This window comes from Zingiber officinale, chromosome 5A, assembly GCF_018446385.1.
Source record: "Zingiber officinale cultivar Zhangliang chromosome 5A, Zo_v1.1, whole genome shotgun sequence".
Taxonomy (NCBI): Eukaryota; Viridiplantae; Streptophyta; class Magnoliopsida; order Zingiberales; family Zingiberaceae; genus Zingiber; species Zingiber officinale.
The window spans coordinates 61,592,672-61,610,219 of record NC_055994.1 but is presented as its reverse complement, the minus strand read 5'-3'; the positions used below and the strand labels follow the sequence as shown (position 1 = coordinate 61,610,219).

General features: G+C 39.9%; 1 protein-coding gene across 1 annotated transcript; it reads left to right on the top strand.

The window, feature by feature from the left end:
- Positions 1 to 174: 174 nt before the first annotated feature.
- On the top strand, positions 175 to 823 carry LOC121979596 (LOB domain-containing protein 12-like). The gene is made up of 2 exons (XM_042531591.1): positions 175 to 356; positions 467 to 823. Exons 1-2 carry the CDS (start codon positions 201 to 203, stop codon positions 821 to 823), a joined length of 513 nt encoding a protein of 170 aa, XP_042387525.1. The 5' UTR covers positions 175 to 200.
- The last annotated feature ends 16,725 nt before the right edge of the window (positions 824 to 17,548 follow it).

Below are 17,548 nucleotides of genomic sequence, written 5' to 3'. Positions count from 1 at the left end.
CTAAGATTCCTAATGATGAATTCCACGATGTTATCAGGCTTTGTTTCTTCTCTGAGTCAACGATAAAGCTCATTTTTCATTTCTTCCCTCTACTAAAACCACTCCCTGTTACTGCTTTAAATAGCCACGCTCTCATTCATCGGCCTTACTGCGCGCTCTTGCCACACTTAGCTGTCTTCCCCTCTTTAATTAGGAAGGTAATGGGTGGCAACTCACCTTGCGCCTCATGCAAGCTGCTGAGGAGGCGCTGCACCAAGGACTGTATCTTTGCTCCCTATTTCCCCTCCGACGATCCCCACAAGTTTGCGATCGTCCACAAAGTGTTCGGTGCTAGCAACGTTAGCAAGATGCTGCAGGTCCCCGACTAACTCACTCCTGTACTTGGGGTTCAATTCTCAGGGAACTTTAATTGCACCTCGCATATGATAATTTCGCTTAGCTTCTTCCTTGTTTCTGAATCAAACAGGAGCTTCCGGCTCATCAAAGGGCAGACGCAGTGAGCAGCCTTGTGTATGAGGCCACTGCGAGGATGAGGGATCCAGTGTATGGGTGTGTTGGGGCCATCTCTTACCTGCAGAATCAGGTGTCGCAGCTGCAGATGCAGCTTGCAGTGGCGCAAACTGAGATCCTCTGTATCCAAATGCAGCAAGAGCCACCCACCTTGGCCAGCGACCAACAGATGGTGGACGCCGATCATAACAATCCTTTTGTTGTTAACGACAATCTTGGTGCCGTGCCTCAGATGATGAACTTTGGCTCCTCCTCCTCATCCTCCGGCAACATTGCGCAGGATCCTCTTAAGAGAGAATTTCTTTGGGCATAATACATATGATCACTGGTCTCGTGTGTCAATTTAGTTATGAAAAGGACTTGTTAGCTAGATATAAACTTTTATTGATCTTTTCCTGCTATTTTAATCTCTTTAATTCATCCAAACAAGTGAGTTAAATCTTGAAGGAATAAATCAAAAAGAAAAATCTCATTATAATTGCTAACTAAATTAGTTGTCACATTAATTAACTTATATATGTCAATGCGGAATAAATAAATCATGAATAATTATTAGTTATTGAAATAATGACTAATACACAAAGAAGAAGATATTTATCTCAATGAATTTCAAATTTTAAATTATATATATATATATAACATTCAAGAGTTCCATGTGCAGGCACTCGTTAACACGTATTGTTAATATGTAAAGCAAGATCTAAGGTGGCTTTATCCTTAAGCCATTATTTTATGGGTATTGGTGCGGACATGCAGGTGTTGAGTCATATGAGACAAAGCCCATTAATTGTTTGAAGCATGACATAAAAAGACAAGGGAAGCTTCATTACTGTCAAATCAATATTGAGTGATTTTAAGTAACTAGATACATAATGGTCCTGAGGAAGAGTTTTACATAGGCGTTTAAAATTTTGGTCGCTGTCATAATGTGGATAATTTTTTCTTTGTTGTCATTCCCTAGATGTTGACATGAAGGAAGACATCGTTTGGAAACTTATACAAGTTAAACAGTGCGCAGAGGAACACAAAAACTAGAGAGAAGAGGGTTTTTTTTTTTCGTACGATATCAATGACCTAAATAAAACATAAAATACATGTATGACAAATTATATAATGGTTTTTTCTGTTAATTGAGATTAATTCATAACACATTTCTATTCCTATCAATTCTAATTGATTTGCTGGGCTACATGCGCTTGCCAATTCAACAGGAGCTGACTAAAATTTAATTTAATTGCTAATAATTAAAATCTATGCTTTGTTACACAGATTTCATGAAAATATCCATGAACTAATTGTAGGATCGTTGCAGTGGGAGAGGGATGAATGCTACTTATGACTTTCATGTTCGTTTTAAAACTCAAGAATAAGGGAGTGGAATAAAGATAGAAAGAAAGAAACAATACTAACAGGACCAGATTTACTTGGTTCGGAGTCTATGACGATCCCTATTCCAAGACCCACATATAAGAGTACTTTCAGTGGACAAATACTAATCAATCCAAAAATTACAAGAATAATTACAATTTTAGTGCAAGTGTTTAATAAAACCAATAACAACGACTTGGAGAATCAGATCTTTAATATAGTCGTCGTTAAAGCAACTTTTGGGTATCATAGAGACCTTTTTCGGAGCAGTACACAGAATTAGAAGATCTTCATAATATTATGTCTAAGGTACTGGTTGAATCTGTTGGTAATATATTTAAAGCAATATAAACAGTATTATATTTGCACAAAAAATAGCATGTAATAGACAGATAAATAAAGAAGTCGGGTTTAGAATATAGTTATCCAGTTGAAGCGTCGGCACGCCGACTGTCCTTAGAGAATTTATTGCCACCTCACGATGCAAAGGCTCCTCGGCAAAATTCCCCCAAGATCCGACAACCGCTTGTCTTGTCTGTAGGTGCACTCCAAAATGGATGCGACACTCGGACCCAACCTCAGATCGCCGAAAGACCAAGCCTCAGGACACAACAAAGGCGCAGAAAGACTCGAACTCGAAAAGAAAAACAGAGGAGGTGCTGTGCAGAATGTATCGCACAGAGAAGGGAGAAGAAGGAAGATTGAGTGAAGAATAGAGGCACTGCTTGTCCCCTTTTATTCACTCTGAGGAGGTACGAAGCACTGCTTCGCTAGCGAGGAAACGCGTCCGCGTCTCCTCACGCGCGGTGTCGCGTCCGCGTCTCCTCTCGCGCGGTGTTGCGTCCATTCCTTACGCGGAACAAAAACTAAACTCTGGTAGCAAAAACAGACCGGGCCGCCCGTGAGCGCAAGGCCCATGGGCTGGGGATTTGCACCCCCCCTGCGCGCGTTAATCGCGTACGTGACGCCCGGTTTATGGATTTTCGGCTCGAACCCCCCAAATCCACTCGATTTGGGCTTGGCCCGCGCATGCGTGTAGGTCCCCTTATCATTGCTAAGCAAGGATGGAAGGACTTCCTATATAAGCCCTTCCAAGCTTCTCCACTTAGCAATGTGGGACTAAAAACACTACCAAACAATGTTTTGAATTTAATACAAAATTCAACAATCCCCCACAAATTCAAATCATTTCGGTTTAAAAGATAAAATATGTCCTGAGGCTAGGTTGCAATGAGCTTTTAGTGAAAATACCTTCCAGTTTGAATTTTCACCTGAGTACACCAATCTTATTCACATAGGTTTGAAGTGAACTAGGTCTTGAACTTAAACTTTTTTTTATATGTGAAGTCAATTGGTAACAACTCATCACGGGCGATGGTTGAATCCTTTTGGGTTGGTGCATTACGGCCATGCCACCGAATCTTGTTTCATAAGTGCTAAGGGGAGTTGCCTAGACCCCCCACACTACGGCCACACAGTTACACTTACATAGGTGAGTTCTCCAAGGATGTACTGCAAGCATCCTGTCATTAAGACCTTGAACTCATTAAGAGCTCCTAAGCTCATCCTTACTAGCAGTCAAGCATCTATCCAAGGAAGAGACTATGAGATTACATCTCAATCAATTTGATGCTTACGTTTCACCCTTATAGCTTGTTTGTACCACATTGAACCTACATTTTGGGATCTCCAATCAGATAGGTTGGGTTGCCGCTATAGATGAAACCAGGACAGGCCTTAGTCCCATTCCCTTACTGGATCTCTTGATTTTCTTAGAATCAAGTCCTTTAGTGAGTGGGTCAACAATATTATCTTTTGAACTTACAAAGTCCAATGACACCACTCCAAGAGACACTAGCTCACGAATAGACTTTAATCTTATTCGTACATGTCTCTTCTGTTTCTGGTTATACTTGGAGCTTCTAATCTGAGCTATTGTTGTTTGATTATCACAGTGTATTGAAATAGAAGGTATTGGCTTCATTATCAAGGGAATTTCAGAAAGAAGACCCTTAAGCCAATCAGCTTCAGTTACTGTGGTATCCAAAGCACACAATTCTGCCTCAGATATAGACCGGGTTATAATCGTCTATTTAACAGACCTCCAAGCAACTGCACCGCCTCTAAGTGTAAAGGCATAACCAGTAACGCCTTTACACTCAGCAGTGTCAGCTATCCAACTAGCATCACTATATCCCTCCAGGACTGCAGGGAATCTCCCGTACCACAAGCCCAAGGATATAGTGCCTTTCAGATATCTGAGTACTCTGTCTAATGCATCCCAATGCGTTCTGTCTGGACAGCTGGTAAACCTGCTCAATTTCGATATAGCAAAAGAAATATCAGGTCTAGAACAATTAGCTAAATACATTAGACTACCTATTATTTGTGAGTATCTTAATTGAGACACTGCCACACCACTATTATTCTTGTGGAGAGTTTTTGAAGGGTCATATGGTGTGACAACAGATTTAACTTGGCTATAGCCATATTTCTCTAATACTCTCTCAACATAGAGTGACTGAGAAATTGCTATTCCATCAATTGATCGAGTCAACTTTAGCCCTAAAATCATATCAGCACAACCCATATCCTTCATATCAAACTTACCACTTAAGAGGGTCTTAGTCTCATTTATAATAGAAAGGTTAGTTCCAAATAGTAGAATATCATCTACATATTGTTAGGATCGTCGTACTCGGCTAAAGAGGGGGGTGTGAATAGCCGACCTAAATTCTTCGCGTTTCTTTCTACAAGTTGACGTTAGCGCAGCGGAAAATAAAACAAAGAAAGAAAGACAAGAAGATCAAACCTCAAGCACAGCGATGTAACGAGGTTCGGAGATGAAACTCCTACTCCTCGGTGTGTCTGTAAGGTGGACGAATCCTCTCAATCCGTCGGTGGATGAGACCCCGGAAAACCGACTAATAATCACTCCTTCTGGGTGGAGAAACCTCGCCACAATGTCTTGCAACAGCAAGATAAACAGGAGTACAAGAATACAGCAAGAAACTAAGTACAATACAAAAATGTAATAACCCTAGCTTACCTTCTTGTCGACTGGATGAAGCAGCAACTTCACGGGAATCCAACCATAGCACCAACTGTCCAGTTGAAGTCCCAGCCGAGGGAAGCTCACGCGAAGCTTCAGCGAAGAAGAGCTCAACAAAGCTCAAGCAGAAATACTTCAGCAGTCAGTAGGAAGAAGAGGAAGAAGTAATCAGACTGTAGTGCCTCTCGATCCTTTTATAACCTCTGATATCCTGAGCCAACCTGCGAACCTGCAAGTCAAAAAGGCCAGAACACAGAAGCCCGAAATAGCCTAGCCGTTGACTCACAACGGCTAGGCCTGGACCGATCAGGCTCCACCCTGATCGGTCCAGAGCCTATCTGATCGGTCATGGGGACCGATCAGGCCCTAGCCTGATCGGTCCCCAGACCGATCAGCTGTTCCTTCCCGAGCCTGTTGCCTCCTTCTGATCGACCTTCTGATCGGTCTCCAGACCGATCAGATAACACACAGAAGCTCACTGTGTGGTTACTGATCGGTCACCAGACCGATAACTCGTATCGCTGGATAGGTCACCAGACCGATCCAGGTTTAGAGCTCCAGCCCTAAACCCTAAATGGTCCTGAGAACGAGCTACCGAGCCCTCTCTTGACCTAGTCTGGAGAACGAGCTACCGAGCTCTCTCTTGACCTAGTCTGGAGAACGAGCTACCGAGCTCTCTCCGACTTCGTCCGGTCCAGAGAACGAGCTACCGAGCCCTCTCTGACCACAGTCCGGAGAACGAGCTACCGAGCCCTCTCCGACTTTTCGTGCCATCTCCGTACTTGGACTTTTCCCGTGCCAAGCTCCCTGCTTGGACTTTTCACCAGATGTCTGGTCAACCTTGACCCATCTGGATTCCCCTTGCATGGTTTCACTCACCAGGACTTTCCAACTGCCTGGCTTCACTTACCAGGACTTTCACAACTGCCTGGCTTCACTCACCAGGACTTTCCCACTGCATGGCTTCACTCACCAGGACTTTCACAACTGTCTGGCTTCACTCACCAGGACTTTCTCCAACTGCCTGGCTTCACTCACCAGGACTTTCACTTTCACCTAGCTTCACTCACTAGGACTTTCTCCAACTGCCTGGCTTCACTCACCAGGATTTCCCGACCGCCTGGCTTCACTCACCAGGACTTTCCGAACTGCCTAACATCCCATTTAGGACTTCCCAGTCAAGTATCCGGTCAACCTTGACCTACTCGACTCTTCTTCATTCAACCTGATCAGACCCTGATCAGTATCTCTCCGCATGGACAACTGCACCTTCATTGTCCATGTCTACATGTCTTTCTGTATTGTCAAACATCGAAACCATGACCAAGGTTTACGCTTGGTCAACTAGGTCAACCTTGACCTACTGGAAATTGCACCAACACATATAAGCATAGGATAATACAATTATCACCTTTCATTTTAGCATATACACATGTATCAGAGTCATTCACTTCAAAGCCAAATGATAGCATAGCTCTATCAAATTTTTCGTGCCACTACTTTGGGGCTTGCTTCAAACCATAAAGAGATTTGACTAACCTACAAACTTTGTTCTCATTTCCAGAAACTACATATCTCTCAGGTTGATCCATATATATCTCTTCTTCAAGATCTCCATTAAGGAATGTCGTTTTAACATCCATTTGATGGATCTCAAGATGATATATGGACGCCAATGCTATTAATACTCGGATTGTAGTAATTCTTGTAACAGGAGAATAAGTGTCAAAATAATCAATCCCTTCTTTCTCTTTGAATCCCTTAGCAACTAGGCGGGCTTTGAATTTATCTACTGACCCATCAGGTTTTAGTTTTCTTTTAAACACCCATTTACATCCTATAGTGTTACACCCAGGAGGTAAATCTACTAACTCCCAAGTAGCATTAGAGATAATAGAGTCCATTTCACTTTTAATGGCCTCTTTCCAGTACTTAGCTTCAGGAGAAGCCATAGCATCTCTATATGTCACAGGGTCACCTTCTATATTATAGGTGATAAAGTCCTGGCCTAAATCCGTAGACACACGTTGCCTCTTGCTCCTTCTCGGTTCTGTACACTCATTAGATTCATCTAGTCTAGAATGACTTGAGGAAGGTGTACCCACTACGGATATTGGGACCTCTACAGAAGAAGGCTCATTTCTAGTAGGAATACTAGATTTAGGTGTTCTCGTCTTCATAGGAAATATATCCTCAAAAAATGTAGCATCGTGAAGTTTTACAATAGTATTTGCATCTATTCCAGGAATTTCTGATTTAATAATCAGGAACCTATATGCAATACTATTTTGAGCATAACCCAAGAAGATACCATCTACGGTCTTTGGACCAAGTTTTTTCCTTCTGTGTTCAGGTACTAGTACCTTTGCCAGGCACCCCCACACTTTAAGGTATTTCAAACTTGTCCTTCGGCCTTTCCAAAGCTCATATGGGGTTTTATCCCTTGACTTCATTGGGACTCTATTTAGCACATGGCATGCAGTGTATAGAGCCTCCCCCCACATAAAGTTGGGTAACCCAGAACTGCCTAACATGGAATTAATCATATCTTCAAGGGTTCGATTTTTTCGTTCTGCTATATCGTTGGATTGAGGACTATATGGAGCAGTTACCTCATGGATTATACCTGTATCTTGACAAAATTTTTGAAACAGGTTCGAGGTAAATTCTCCACCCCTATCAGACCTTAACCTCTTAATAGTTTTATCGGTTTGATTCTCAGCTTCAGATTTAAAAATCATAAATTTATCTAAAGCTTCATCCTTGGTTTTTAGCAAATAAACATAACAATAACGAGAGTGGTCATCAATGAAGGTAATGAAATACCTTTTATGATCTCTCGTTATTACACCGTTAAACTCACAACAGTCAGTATGAATCAATTCTAAAATATCAGAATTTCTATCAACTGATTTGAAGGGTTTACGGGGTTGTTTATATTGCACACGAATTTCACATTTTTTCTTATCATTTATAGCATGCTTAGGGATCATGTCAAGATTCATCATCCTTTTTACAGTATTAAAATTGACATGTCCTAATCTGTCATGCCATATATCATAAGACTTAATGTTATATGAACAACCAATATTAGAAGTTTTATTTAAAGTAGCATTTTCTACATTGAGTTTAAATAAACCTTCATTAAGGTAACCTTTTCCAATAAAGGTTCCTAAATGTAATATTACAACTTTATTACATTTGAAGTTCAACTCATAACCAACACGAACTAACTTTGATCCGCTAATCAAATTCTGACGGACCGCTGGAACATAATGCACCTCATGCAGTGACAGGACTTTTCCAGAGGTGAACCTCAGGTCAACTTGTCTTATCCCAAACACCCTGGCTGCAGAATGGTTCCCCATGGTCACGGAAGTGCCTTCAATTACCTGATAAGTAAGGAAGGCTGAGCGATCAGCACAACAGTGTACATTAGCACCTGTATCAACTAACCATTCATTGGGTTGATAGATCAAGTTTCGTTCGGGTTTGAAAGTAACAAACCTATCGCTGGTGTCGTCACTAGCAGTCACGACATTTACTTGTGCCTTGGACGTATTGCTTTGGTTTTTCTCCTTGTCCTTTCGCTTAGGGCAGAATTTGGCATAATGTCCAACTTGTCCACATGCCCAGCAAGGCTTAGGTTTGGTTCCAGTTTTCTTTTGAACCTTTGGGTTGGGTTTCATCTTGTTTTTCATTTTCTGATTTTTGAATTTCTTCTTGTCAGATGAGACTACTACATTCGCCTTTGGAATAAAATCCATAGGCATTCTTGTATCATCATTTTTATGTTGCTTCCGATGTTCTTCTTCGATATTTAAGGCAATCATTAAATCTTCTAGAGAGATTTTACCTCTCCGATGTTTAAGAGTCATACCAAAATCTTCCCAACTCGGAGGCAATTTTTCGATGATAGACAAGACCTGAAATTTTTCGGGTAATGGCATATCTCCTTCAGCAAGACCATGAATTTGAACTTGGAATTCATGTGTCTGCTCAACCACAAATTTGCCTTCAACCATTTTGAAGTTCAGGAATTTTGCCACAGTATACTTTTCTAAACAAGAATCTTCGGAGTTGTATTTTTTATCCAAAGATTTCCACGGCTCTCTAGCTGAAGAGATTGAGCAGTATAATAGTGCGTCTGAGAGGGCAGACAGGATTCTCCCATGGCAGAGATAATCCCTTTGCTTAAACCTCTCTAAGGCAGCACTACGGGCAGGTTCCTCTTCATTAGGTGAAGGAGGGTCTGTTTCTATAACGGAGAATAACCCTAGCGTAGTAAGCCAAAATTTCATCCGTTGTTGCCAACGTCTGAAGTTTTGCCCGTAAAATTTCTCGGGTCTAGCACTAGCCTCATCAGATCCTATTACCCTATCATTCATCATGTCTATTGATACAGGCAATAAATTCTCTAAGAATGTTGGTAATATATTTAAAGCAATATAAACAGTATTATATTTGCACAAAAAATAACATGCAATATACAGATAAATAAAAAAGTCGGGTTTAGAATATAGTTATCCAGTTGAAGCGTCGGCACGCCGACTGTCCTTAGAGAATTTATTGTCGCCTCACGATGCAAAGGCTCCCCAGTAAAATTCCCCCAAGATCCGACAACCGCTTGTCTTGTCCGTAGGTGCACTCCAAAACGGACGCGACACTCGGACCCAACCTCAGATCGCCGAAAGACCAAGCCTTAGGACACAACAAAGGCGCAGAAAGACTCGAACTCGAAAAGAAAAACAGAGGAGGTGCTGTGCAGAATGTATCGCACAGAGAAGGGAGAAGAAAGAAGATTGAGTGAAGAATAGAGGCACTGCTTGTCCCCTTTTATTTTCTGAGGAGGTACGAAGCACTGCTTCGCTAGCGAGGAAACGCGTTCGCGTCTCCTCATGCGCGGTGTCGCGTCCGCGTCTCTCTCGCGTGGTGTTGGGTCCGTTCCTTACGCGGAACAAAAACTAAACTCTGGTTTGGTTCGAACCAACCGAACCGGAAACCAAACTGGTTTGGTTCAGACTGAACCAAACTAGCAAAAACAGACCGGGCTGCCCGTGAGCACAAGGCCCAGGGCTGGGGATTTGCACCACCCCCCAGTGCGCGTTAATCGCTTACGTGACGCCCGGTTTATGGATTTCCGGCTCGAACCCCCCAAATCCACTCGATTTGGGCTTGGCCCGCGCATGCGTGTAGGTCCCCTTATCATTGCTAAGCAAGGATGGAAGGGCTTCCTATATAAGCCCTTCCAAGCTTCTCCACTTAGCAATGTGGGACTAAAAACACTACCAAAAAATGCTTTGAATTTAATACAAAATTCAACAGAATCCTTCTTTTATATCCCACTCCGGGTGCCTAGAACCTTCTCCGGACGCCCCCACGGGACTAACATGGTATGCTCTTGTCGAAACTCGATTTGGAAAAACTTATCAACCTTCGGGCGCCCAGATCACCCTTGAGTGCCTGGACCATGACATAGCCCAACCAACTGGAGTGCACCATCTCACCGTTGAAGGTGCCTGATCGGTTCCATTCTGGGCACCCCGAACCACTCTCGGGTGCCTGGACCACTTGCGAGTGCTTGGAGCCCTCTCGGGCGCCCATACCACTTTTTCCAGCAACTCTTTTCCTGTGAAAAAGAGTTAGTCCAGGCAAGTTTTCCTACAAAAAAGAGCTAGTCCAAGCAATAAACTATATAAAGTATGATTTTGACCACCTCTAGACTATCCAGTCCTGACTTTAAGTTTCGTTGAAACTCTAGGTCGGATCGACACCTACTGTTCCCTCTTCGAGGAACGTGCCCTCAGTTACTCCTCTTAGGAGAGTTTACCTCTTGCCAGACCGGTCTTCCAAACCATCTAGACTTTTGCTCAACGTCAGAGATTTCAGGACTTTATGCTTAACGTTTGATCCACGACCTGTCAAGTCTTCCACTTGATGTCCACGACCCCCAGGATTTTCATCTAGAGTCCTCGTCTCTATAATTTTAACCAAAGTCCTCGACCCGCCAAGACTTTGCTCAGTCTCGTAGACCAAGATTTCATTACCTAACTGCAGTTAGGACTTTCCACCTATCTAGCCTCAACTAGGATTTTTCCTTTGCCTAAGATCACTTAGGATTTTCTTGGAAATTCAGTCACACTTGTTATATTATAAGACAACTTAACTTTTAACCCCTTTGCCTCTATCAAAACATAGGTTCGATCGGTCCCTGCACCTACAATCTCTCCCTTTTTTATTATAACAATTTGGTTCAAAAGTTAAGTAAAACAATATAGCAGTTCAAGGAAAAAATATAGTAATTTAATACTAAATCAATTTAAACAAAAAACTTATAAGTTCGAGTGTTACAGTAAATTTTAAAGGAAAGATTAAGAAAATAATTTTTTCAATTTAGCTCCCATTTAATTTATCACTCCTTCTTAACTTTCTCCCCTCCGTAACTTTTGATTAAAAACTCCCCCTTTGCCATTTATCAAATATAATTTAGGGAGAAAGAATAATTTCTTAATTTGAAAATTAAATATTTTCCATTTTTTCAAAATTAAACTTGAAAAAACTTATTCTTTGAAAAATAATTTGAAACAAACTCTCTTTTTAAAATAGTAGAATTTTACTTTGAAAGAATTTGAGAAGGACTAAAACATTTTTAAGTAGGAAGTTTAACTAGAGTACTTAGTTTTTTTTTTAAAAAAAAACTTACTTGAAGAAGCTAATTAGGTCTCAAATGAACTATCTTTTAAAAATACTTAGTATTTTCAAAAAAGCTTCGAAAAATAACTTAGCTTTTAAATACACAAGAGTTTAAAGTGAAATTAGTTTTGTTTTTTTTTAATTTGTAAGAAAAAACTTAGTTCTTAAAAGACTTAACTTTTGAAAAACCTCTCTCTCTCTCTCTTTTTTTTAAAATAGGCAAGACTAACAATATAACTCTAGGGTCTAAGCATGAGTAACAAAAATATATCTATTTTCGTAATTTTCCTTCTCACCCTTTCTAAGTTATCAAACATATTAAAATTATGAGTTTGTGTGAGATGAAGTTAATTTTTTGAAGTTGATTTTTAAGTTTGAGAATATTATCTCATAATTTGAAAAATATTTAATTTTGAATTTTAAATACTATTTAAATTTTAATATTTAAGTTTCAATTTTGAAAAAATTTAAGTTTGAAAATTGAAAATATTTAAGATTAAATTTTGATATATTTAAGTAAAAAAAATTAAGTTTGAATTTTAAATTTGAATTTAAAAAATATTTAAGTTTGAATTAAAAAATATTTAAATTTTAATTTAAAATATGAATTAAAAAAATATTTAAGTTTGAATTTTGAAACTTTTAATCAAGATTTGAAAATAATTAAGATTTAAAAATTAATTTGCATTGAAAATAAGTAAGATTTTAAAATTAATTAACATTTGAAAATAAGTAAGATTTTGAAATTAATTAAAATTTAAAAATTAATTATGATTTGAAAATAAGTTCTGAAGATTTAATTAAGTTTAATTTGATTCGGTTTAAGTTTGGTTTATTTTGATTAAATTTAAATTTAGTTAGGTTTGATTAACTAATTTTAAATTTAAATACATCTCATCATTTTTCTAGATTGTCAATCATAAAACTTTATCTGTTTTGTGAGATGGTTAATTTTATCTCCAATTTAGATAAAATTCTAAGGATTGATTTATATTTGAGTTAGACTAAGGTTTAATAATTAGTTAATTAAACATCCATTTCAATAATTGGCTTTCAGATTATGGCGAGACATTAGACCTTCTTGGTTATTAGAGCAACAACCACTTTTAGACAAAATTTTTTAAAGAAATTAAATATTTAATTTTCTTTCATAAAATCCTTAGTCTAACTAATCAAGTGTCGATCAAGCCTAATTCCTTATCTATCCTAATCTAAGCATTAATAAGAAAAAGCAATAAATCAAGCATTAATCAGGTTTATCTAATGAAAATAATTTTTCTATTGGCTCCCCCTAGATCATAGCCTCGATGATGTCTATCAAGCTAGTGAATTTGATCCTTAGGAATCTAATATTAATCAAGTCCAACTTGATTAACCAAGTTATACTTGGGGACCCATGCTTGGATTAGGTTCTTAGTTGATTGATTCGCTAAAAATAAGTAAGATTTAAATCGATGTCTAGCCTTGTACCCAAGTCCGCTTCAATTTATTAATAGTTCTAAAGCATGAAAAATACATAAATACAAAAACTATAAAACTCATAGTGATCTCCAGTAGTAGATCTCAATCTTTGCTTTTCGTACAAAACAAAAAAACTCATAGTGATGCTCATAGAAGAAGATCGGAGAAGATATCGAGAATAACTTGCCATAGGAAAAACAATCATGAACGAATCAGAAAGCTCTTCATGATTTCACAAACTAAATCCCAAGCCTAAGATGTTCTTATTCTCTACAAGACACAGTCTTGGCAACATTCCGATAACACTTCTGTTGTGCTTCGATCTCATCTACGTACACAACGCAGTAACCTTTCCCTGATGCATGCACCCCTCTTTCTCTCTTACACCAATTGCCTTGGATGCTCTTTTATAGAGGAAGATGACTCGCCCTTTAACTAATGGAGGAAGGTGAAAGGGTTGGAAGATGAAGGGGAAGGGCACCCTGTCACCTTCTTAACACCAACATCTCCTACTCGTCCAAGTTAATCCCTAAAGGTCATCTAGTCATAAGACCATGTAAGTCACATAGACTATATTATAATCAAGTCATAAAGAATAGAGCAAAACACTAGTTAGTCACAGACCAAATAAGAACATCCAATCCATACTTTAGGGAAAATGATTCATGCAACAGCAAGCACACTGAGCAATTATTGCTAAGAAGATTATTATGCCTTATATAGCTACTTTATAGAATGAATCAGAGATATTCTCATAATGGCACATAGCCTCTCTCTTGGCGGTACATATATGTTATCTAGAAAATATCCAATCTCTCAATGACACACAACTATTATTTTATAGATATCCATGTGTTACTATTTACCTAGATTAAATAATCTTCATTTACATCAATATGAACATATCTGATCCCTCATAATGACTATTATGTCAAGAGCATATTCCATATTCAATATTCACAATCATTTCTATACTTAACAGAAATGGGTAGACCAGTGAATAACATAAAAAAAATATAAATCTATTTAATCTTCCTTTTTAGCTAGAATATATTCATTCTAATCAGTCATTTTCCTAGTTATGCTCTATAGACCGAATCATCCATAGCCAATAGGAAACATGCTAAAGTAGCGAACACTAATTATAACTTCAAGTAGACAGCTAAATGACCACTTAGAGTAAAATTAAGATTAACTTATAATCTCAAGGGTCTCACATAGTATTGAAGCAGGTGTAACGACCCGACCCATTGGTCTCTTGGGCGGCCCTTACGGCGGCCCACTGGCAGCCTTTTATGTCGTCGGCCCATTTGGCAACCTCTCATGTCATCGACCGACGACCCTTGGTCGTGTCGTTACTCACTAGGACTTTCCACCCCTGGCCAGTGGATTTTTTCCTCCCCAGGATTCGAACTCTAGACCTCCAGACTTAAGTACTAGAGTTTATGAATCCTAGTAGTCAAGTGCGCTCACTTGGCTACCAGGATTCATAAACTCTAGTACTTAAGCCTAGAGGTCTAGAGTTCAAATCCTAGGGGAGGCAAAAATCCACTGGCCAGGGGTGGAAAGTCCTAGTGAGTAACGGCACGGCCAAGGGTCGTCGGTCAACGACATGAGAGGTCGCCAAATGGACCGACGACATAAGGGGTCGCCAGTGGGCCACCGCAAGGGCCGCCCAAGAGGCCAAAGGGCCGGGTCGTTACAATAAAAAGGCGCCTTTTATTGTAACGACCCAACCCATTTGGCAGCTCATTTGGTGACCCTCGGGTCGTCGACCGTCGACCGTCGACCGTGCCGTTACTCACTAGGACTTTCCACCCCTAGCAAGTGGATTTTTGCCTCCCCCAGGATTCGAACTCTAGACCTCTAGGCTTAAGTACTAGAGTTTATGAATCCTAGTAGCCAAGTGAGAGGCTGCTCACTTGGCTACCAGGATTCATAAACTCTACTACTTAGCCTGGAGGTCTTGAGTTCGAATCCTGGGGAAGGAAAAAATCCACTGCCAGGGGTGGAAAGTCCTAGTGAGTAACGACACGGCCAAGGGTCATCGGTCGACGACATGAGAGGTCGCCAAATGAGCTGACGACATAAGGGCCGTCAGTGGGCAGCCGCAAGGACCGCCCAAGAGGCCAAAGGGCCGGGTCGTTACAATAAAAACAAAAATCCAAGCCGAGATTCGAACCCACGACCTCCGACCCCAACAAAGTCTTAAGCGAATCCGGCTGACCAAGTGTGCCGCTCACTTGGCTACTAGGATTCATAAACTCTACTACTTAGCCTAGAGGTCTATAGTTCGAATCCTGGGGAAGGCAAAAATCCACTGCCAGGGGTGGAAAGTCCTAGTGGGTAACGACACGACCAAAGAGTCGTCGGTCGACGCATGAGAGGTCGCTAAATGGGCCGACGACATAAGGGTCACCAGTTGGGCCGCCACAAGGGCGCCCAAGAGGCCGAAGGGCCAAGTCGTTACAATAAAAAGACGCCTTTTTATTGTAACAACTCGGCCATTTGGCCTCTTGGGCAGCCCACTGGCGGCCCTTATGTCATCGGCCCATTTGGCGACCTCTAATGTCGTCAACCGATGACCCTTTGGTCGTGTCGTTACTCACTAGGACTTTCCACCCCTGGCAGTGGATTTTTACCTTCCCCTGGATTCGAACTCTAGACCTCTAGGCTTAAGTACTAGAGTTTATGAGCTCTTACTTGGCTACCAGGATTCATAAACTCTAGTACTTAAGCCAGGAGGTCTATAGTTTGAATCCTGGGGAAGGCAAAAATTCACTGTCAAGGGTGGAAAGTCCTAGTGAGTAACGGCACGACCAAAAGGTCGTCGACGACGACATTAGAGGTCGCCAAATGGACCAATGACATAAGGGCCGCTAGTGGGCCGTCGCAAGGGCCGCCTAAGAGGCCAAAGGGCCGAGTCGTTACTGCAGGGATCCATTCTCCTACTATCCTTCTTATCGCCATAGCACATGTGGTATGAATCACATGTTACGATATTATTCTCTTTACTAAAAAGAGCATATATTTTTCTTAATTTTTACATTGTATAAATTTCAATTTAGACATACCAAATATCTAATCCTGAATTCAACATATGAATTCCAATATAGTCTTAAGCGAATTCAATAAATGATGGGTACATTTACTCTGATCATTACATAAATGATCTCATTTTGACATAATTATCAAGGCAACCTTAACTTATAGATATGTCTCTATTTACAACTACATAAGTTGTCCCATAAGTAACAGTCTTACCTCTATTTACACTTAACAAATAGAGATGATTGTGTTGGGATATGCCCGATGCGGTTGTCTGCTAGAACACATTTCATAAACATGCTCAATAGAAAATAAAATAATAATAATAATTCCTAATTATTATATCACACACATCACGCGTATACAAGGATACAACATCTCAAATATTATCACATAATTAAAATTTTATGAGAATTAAATTTATACTAGGTATACCTTACGGATGACCTGTAATGAGAAGGGCATCAATCGTAGTGACGTTGTCGAACGTCACCTCTATTCGTATCTACGTCGATCTCCTCAAGACAACTCCTTGAGTATAAGCCTCTCATTTAGAAGTTTCTGGCCACGAGTGAAGAAGAGGGATTAAGAGGAAGAAGAAGAGAAGCACACAAGGAAGAGTTTTTCTCCCTTGTGGTGGTCACAGCTCTTGTTGACGATGGGAGAGAGAGGAGAGGGAGAGGAGGATTGGGTTTCCAAAAGACAATCAATAAAATAATGAAACTTGTGTCTACTTGTATCCTAATTACATCTATATATTATCCTCATTAATGAGTTGGATTAGAAAGCCCAAATCCAATCTATTATCTCTTAACTAAAAATTAGCCCATTAGCCCATTGGTTTGGTTCACAACTAAACCAAATTGGTTCATGACTAATTCATGATTAAACCAAATATAGTTCAACTCTACCATAAGAGATGTAGCCCATCTGCACTTCCATCATGACAAATATTTTTATATTTATCTTATGTATGGTCCAACCAAACATTTATATCTTGATCTAAGAATCCTATTCTTTAACTTGTTTTACATCTTTTAGAGACTTGTAGTGCGTGTGACCCAATAGGTTTCTGATTTATCTTAGCTGCACATAATTTACTACTTAATTATAGAACGATCATGAGTGGCACCTTGTAGTACATCATGATCCCCAATTAGTTGGAAAATCATAGTTAATCTTAGAACTAATTCTAAACCCTTCAGCAGATACAGTAAGTCGTGCCATGTTCCTTTCACTCATCTTATACCCACTTAGTTTAGGACATGTTCTATGTGTCAATCCCCAATGGACTGACTACATCATACCTAGCCTAAGTAATACTTCCTCGTTCTATTGATTCAAATTACTTATATATTTGTATAAGAGTCTCGTACTCTTAACATGTGATGCTTTAACCAAAGACTTTGAATAATA

Coding starts and splice junctions, on each gene's coding strand:
- LOC121979596 (XM_042531591.1), top strand. CDS start 201: ATGGGTGGCAACTCACCTTGCGCCTCATGCAAGCTGCTGAGGAGGCGC. Junction 357..466: donor ACGTTAGCAAGATGCTGCAG/GTCCCCGACTAA, acceptor TGAATCAAACAG/GAGCTTCCGGCTCATCAAAG.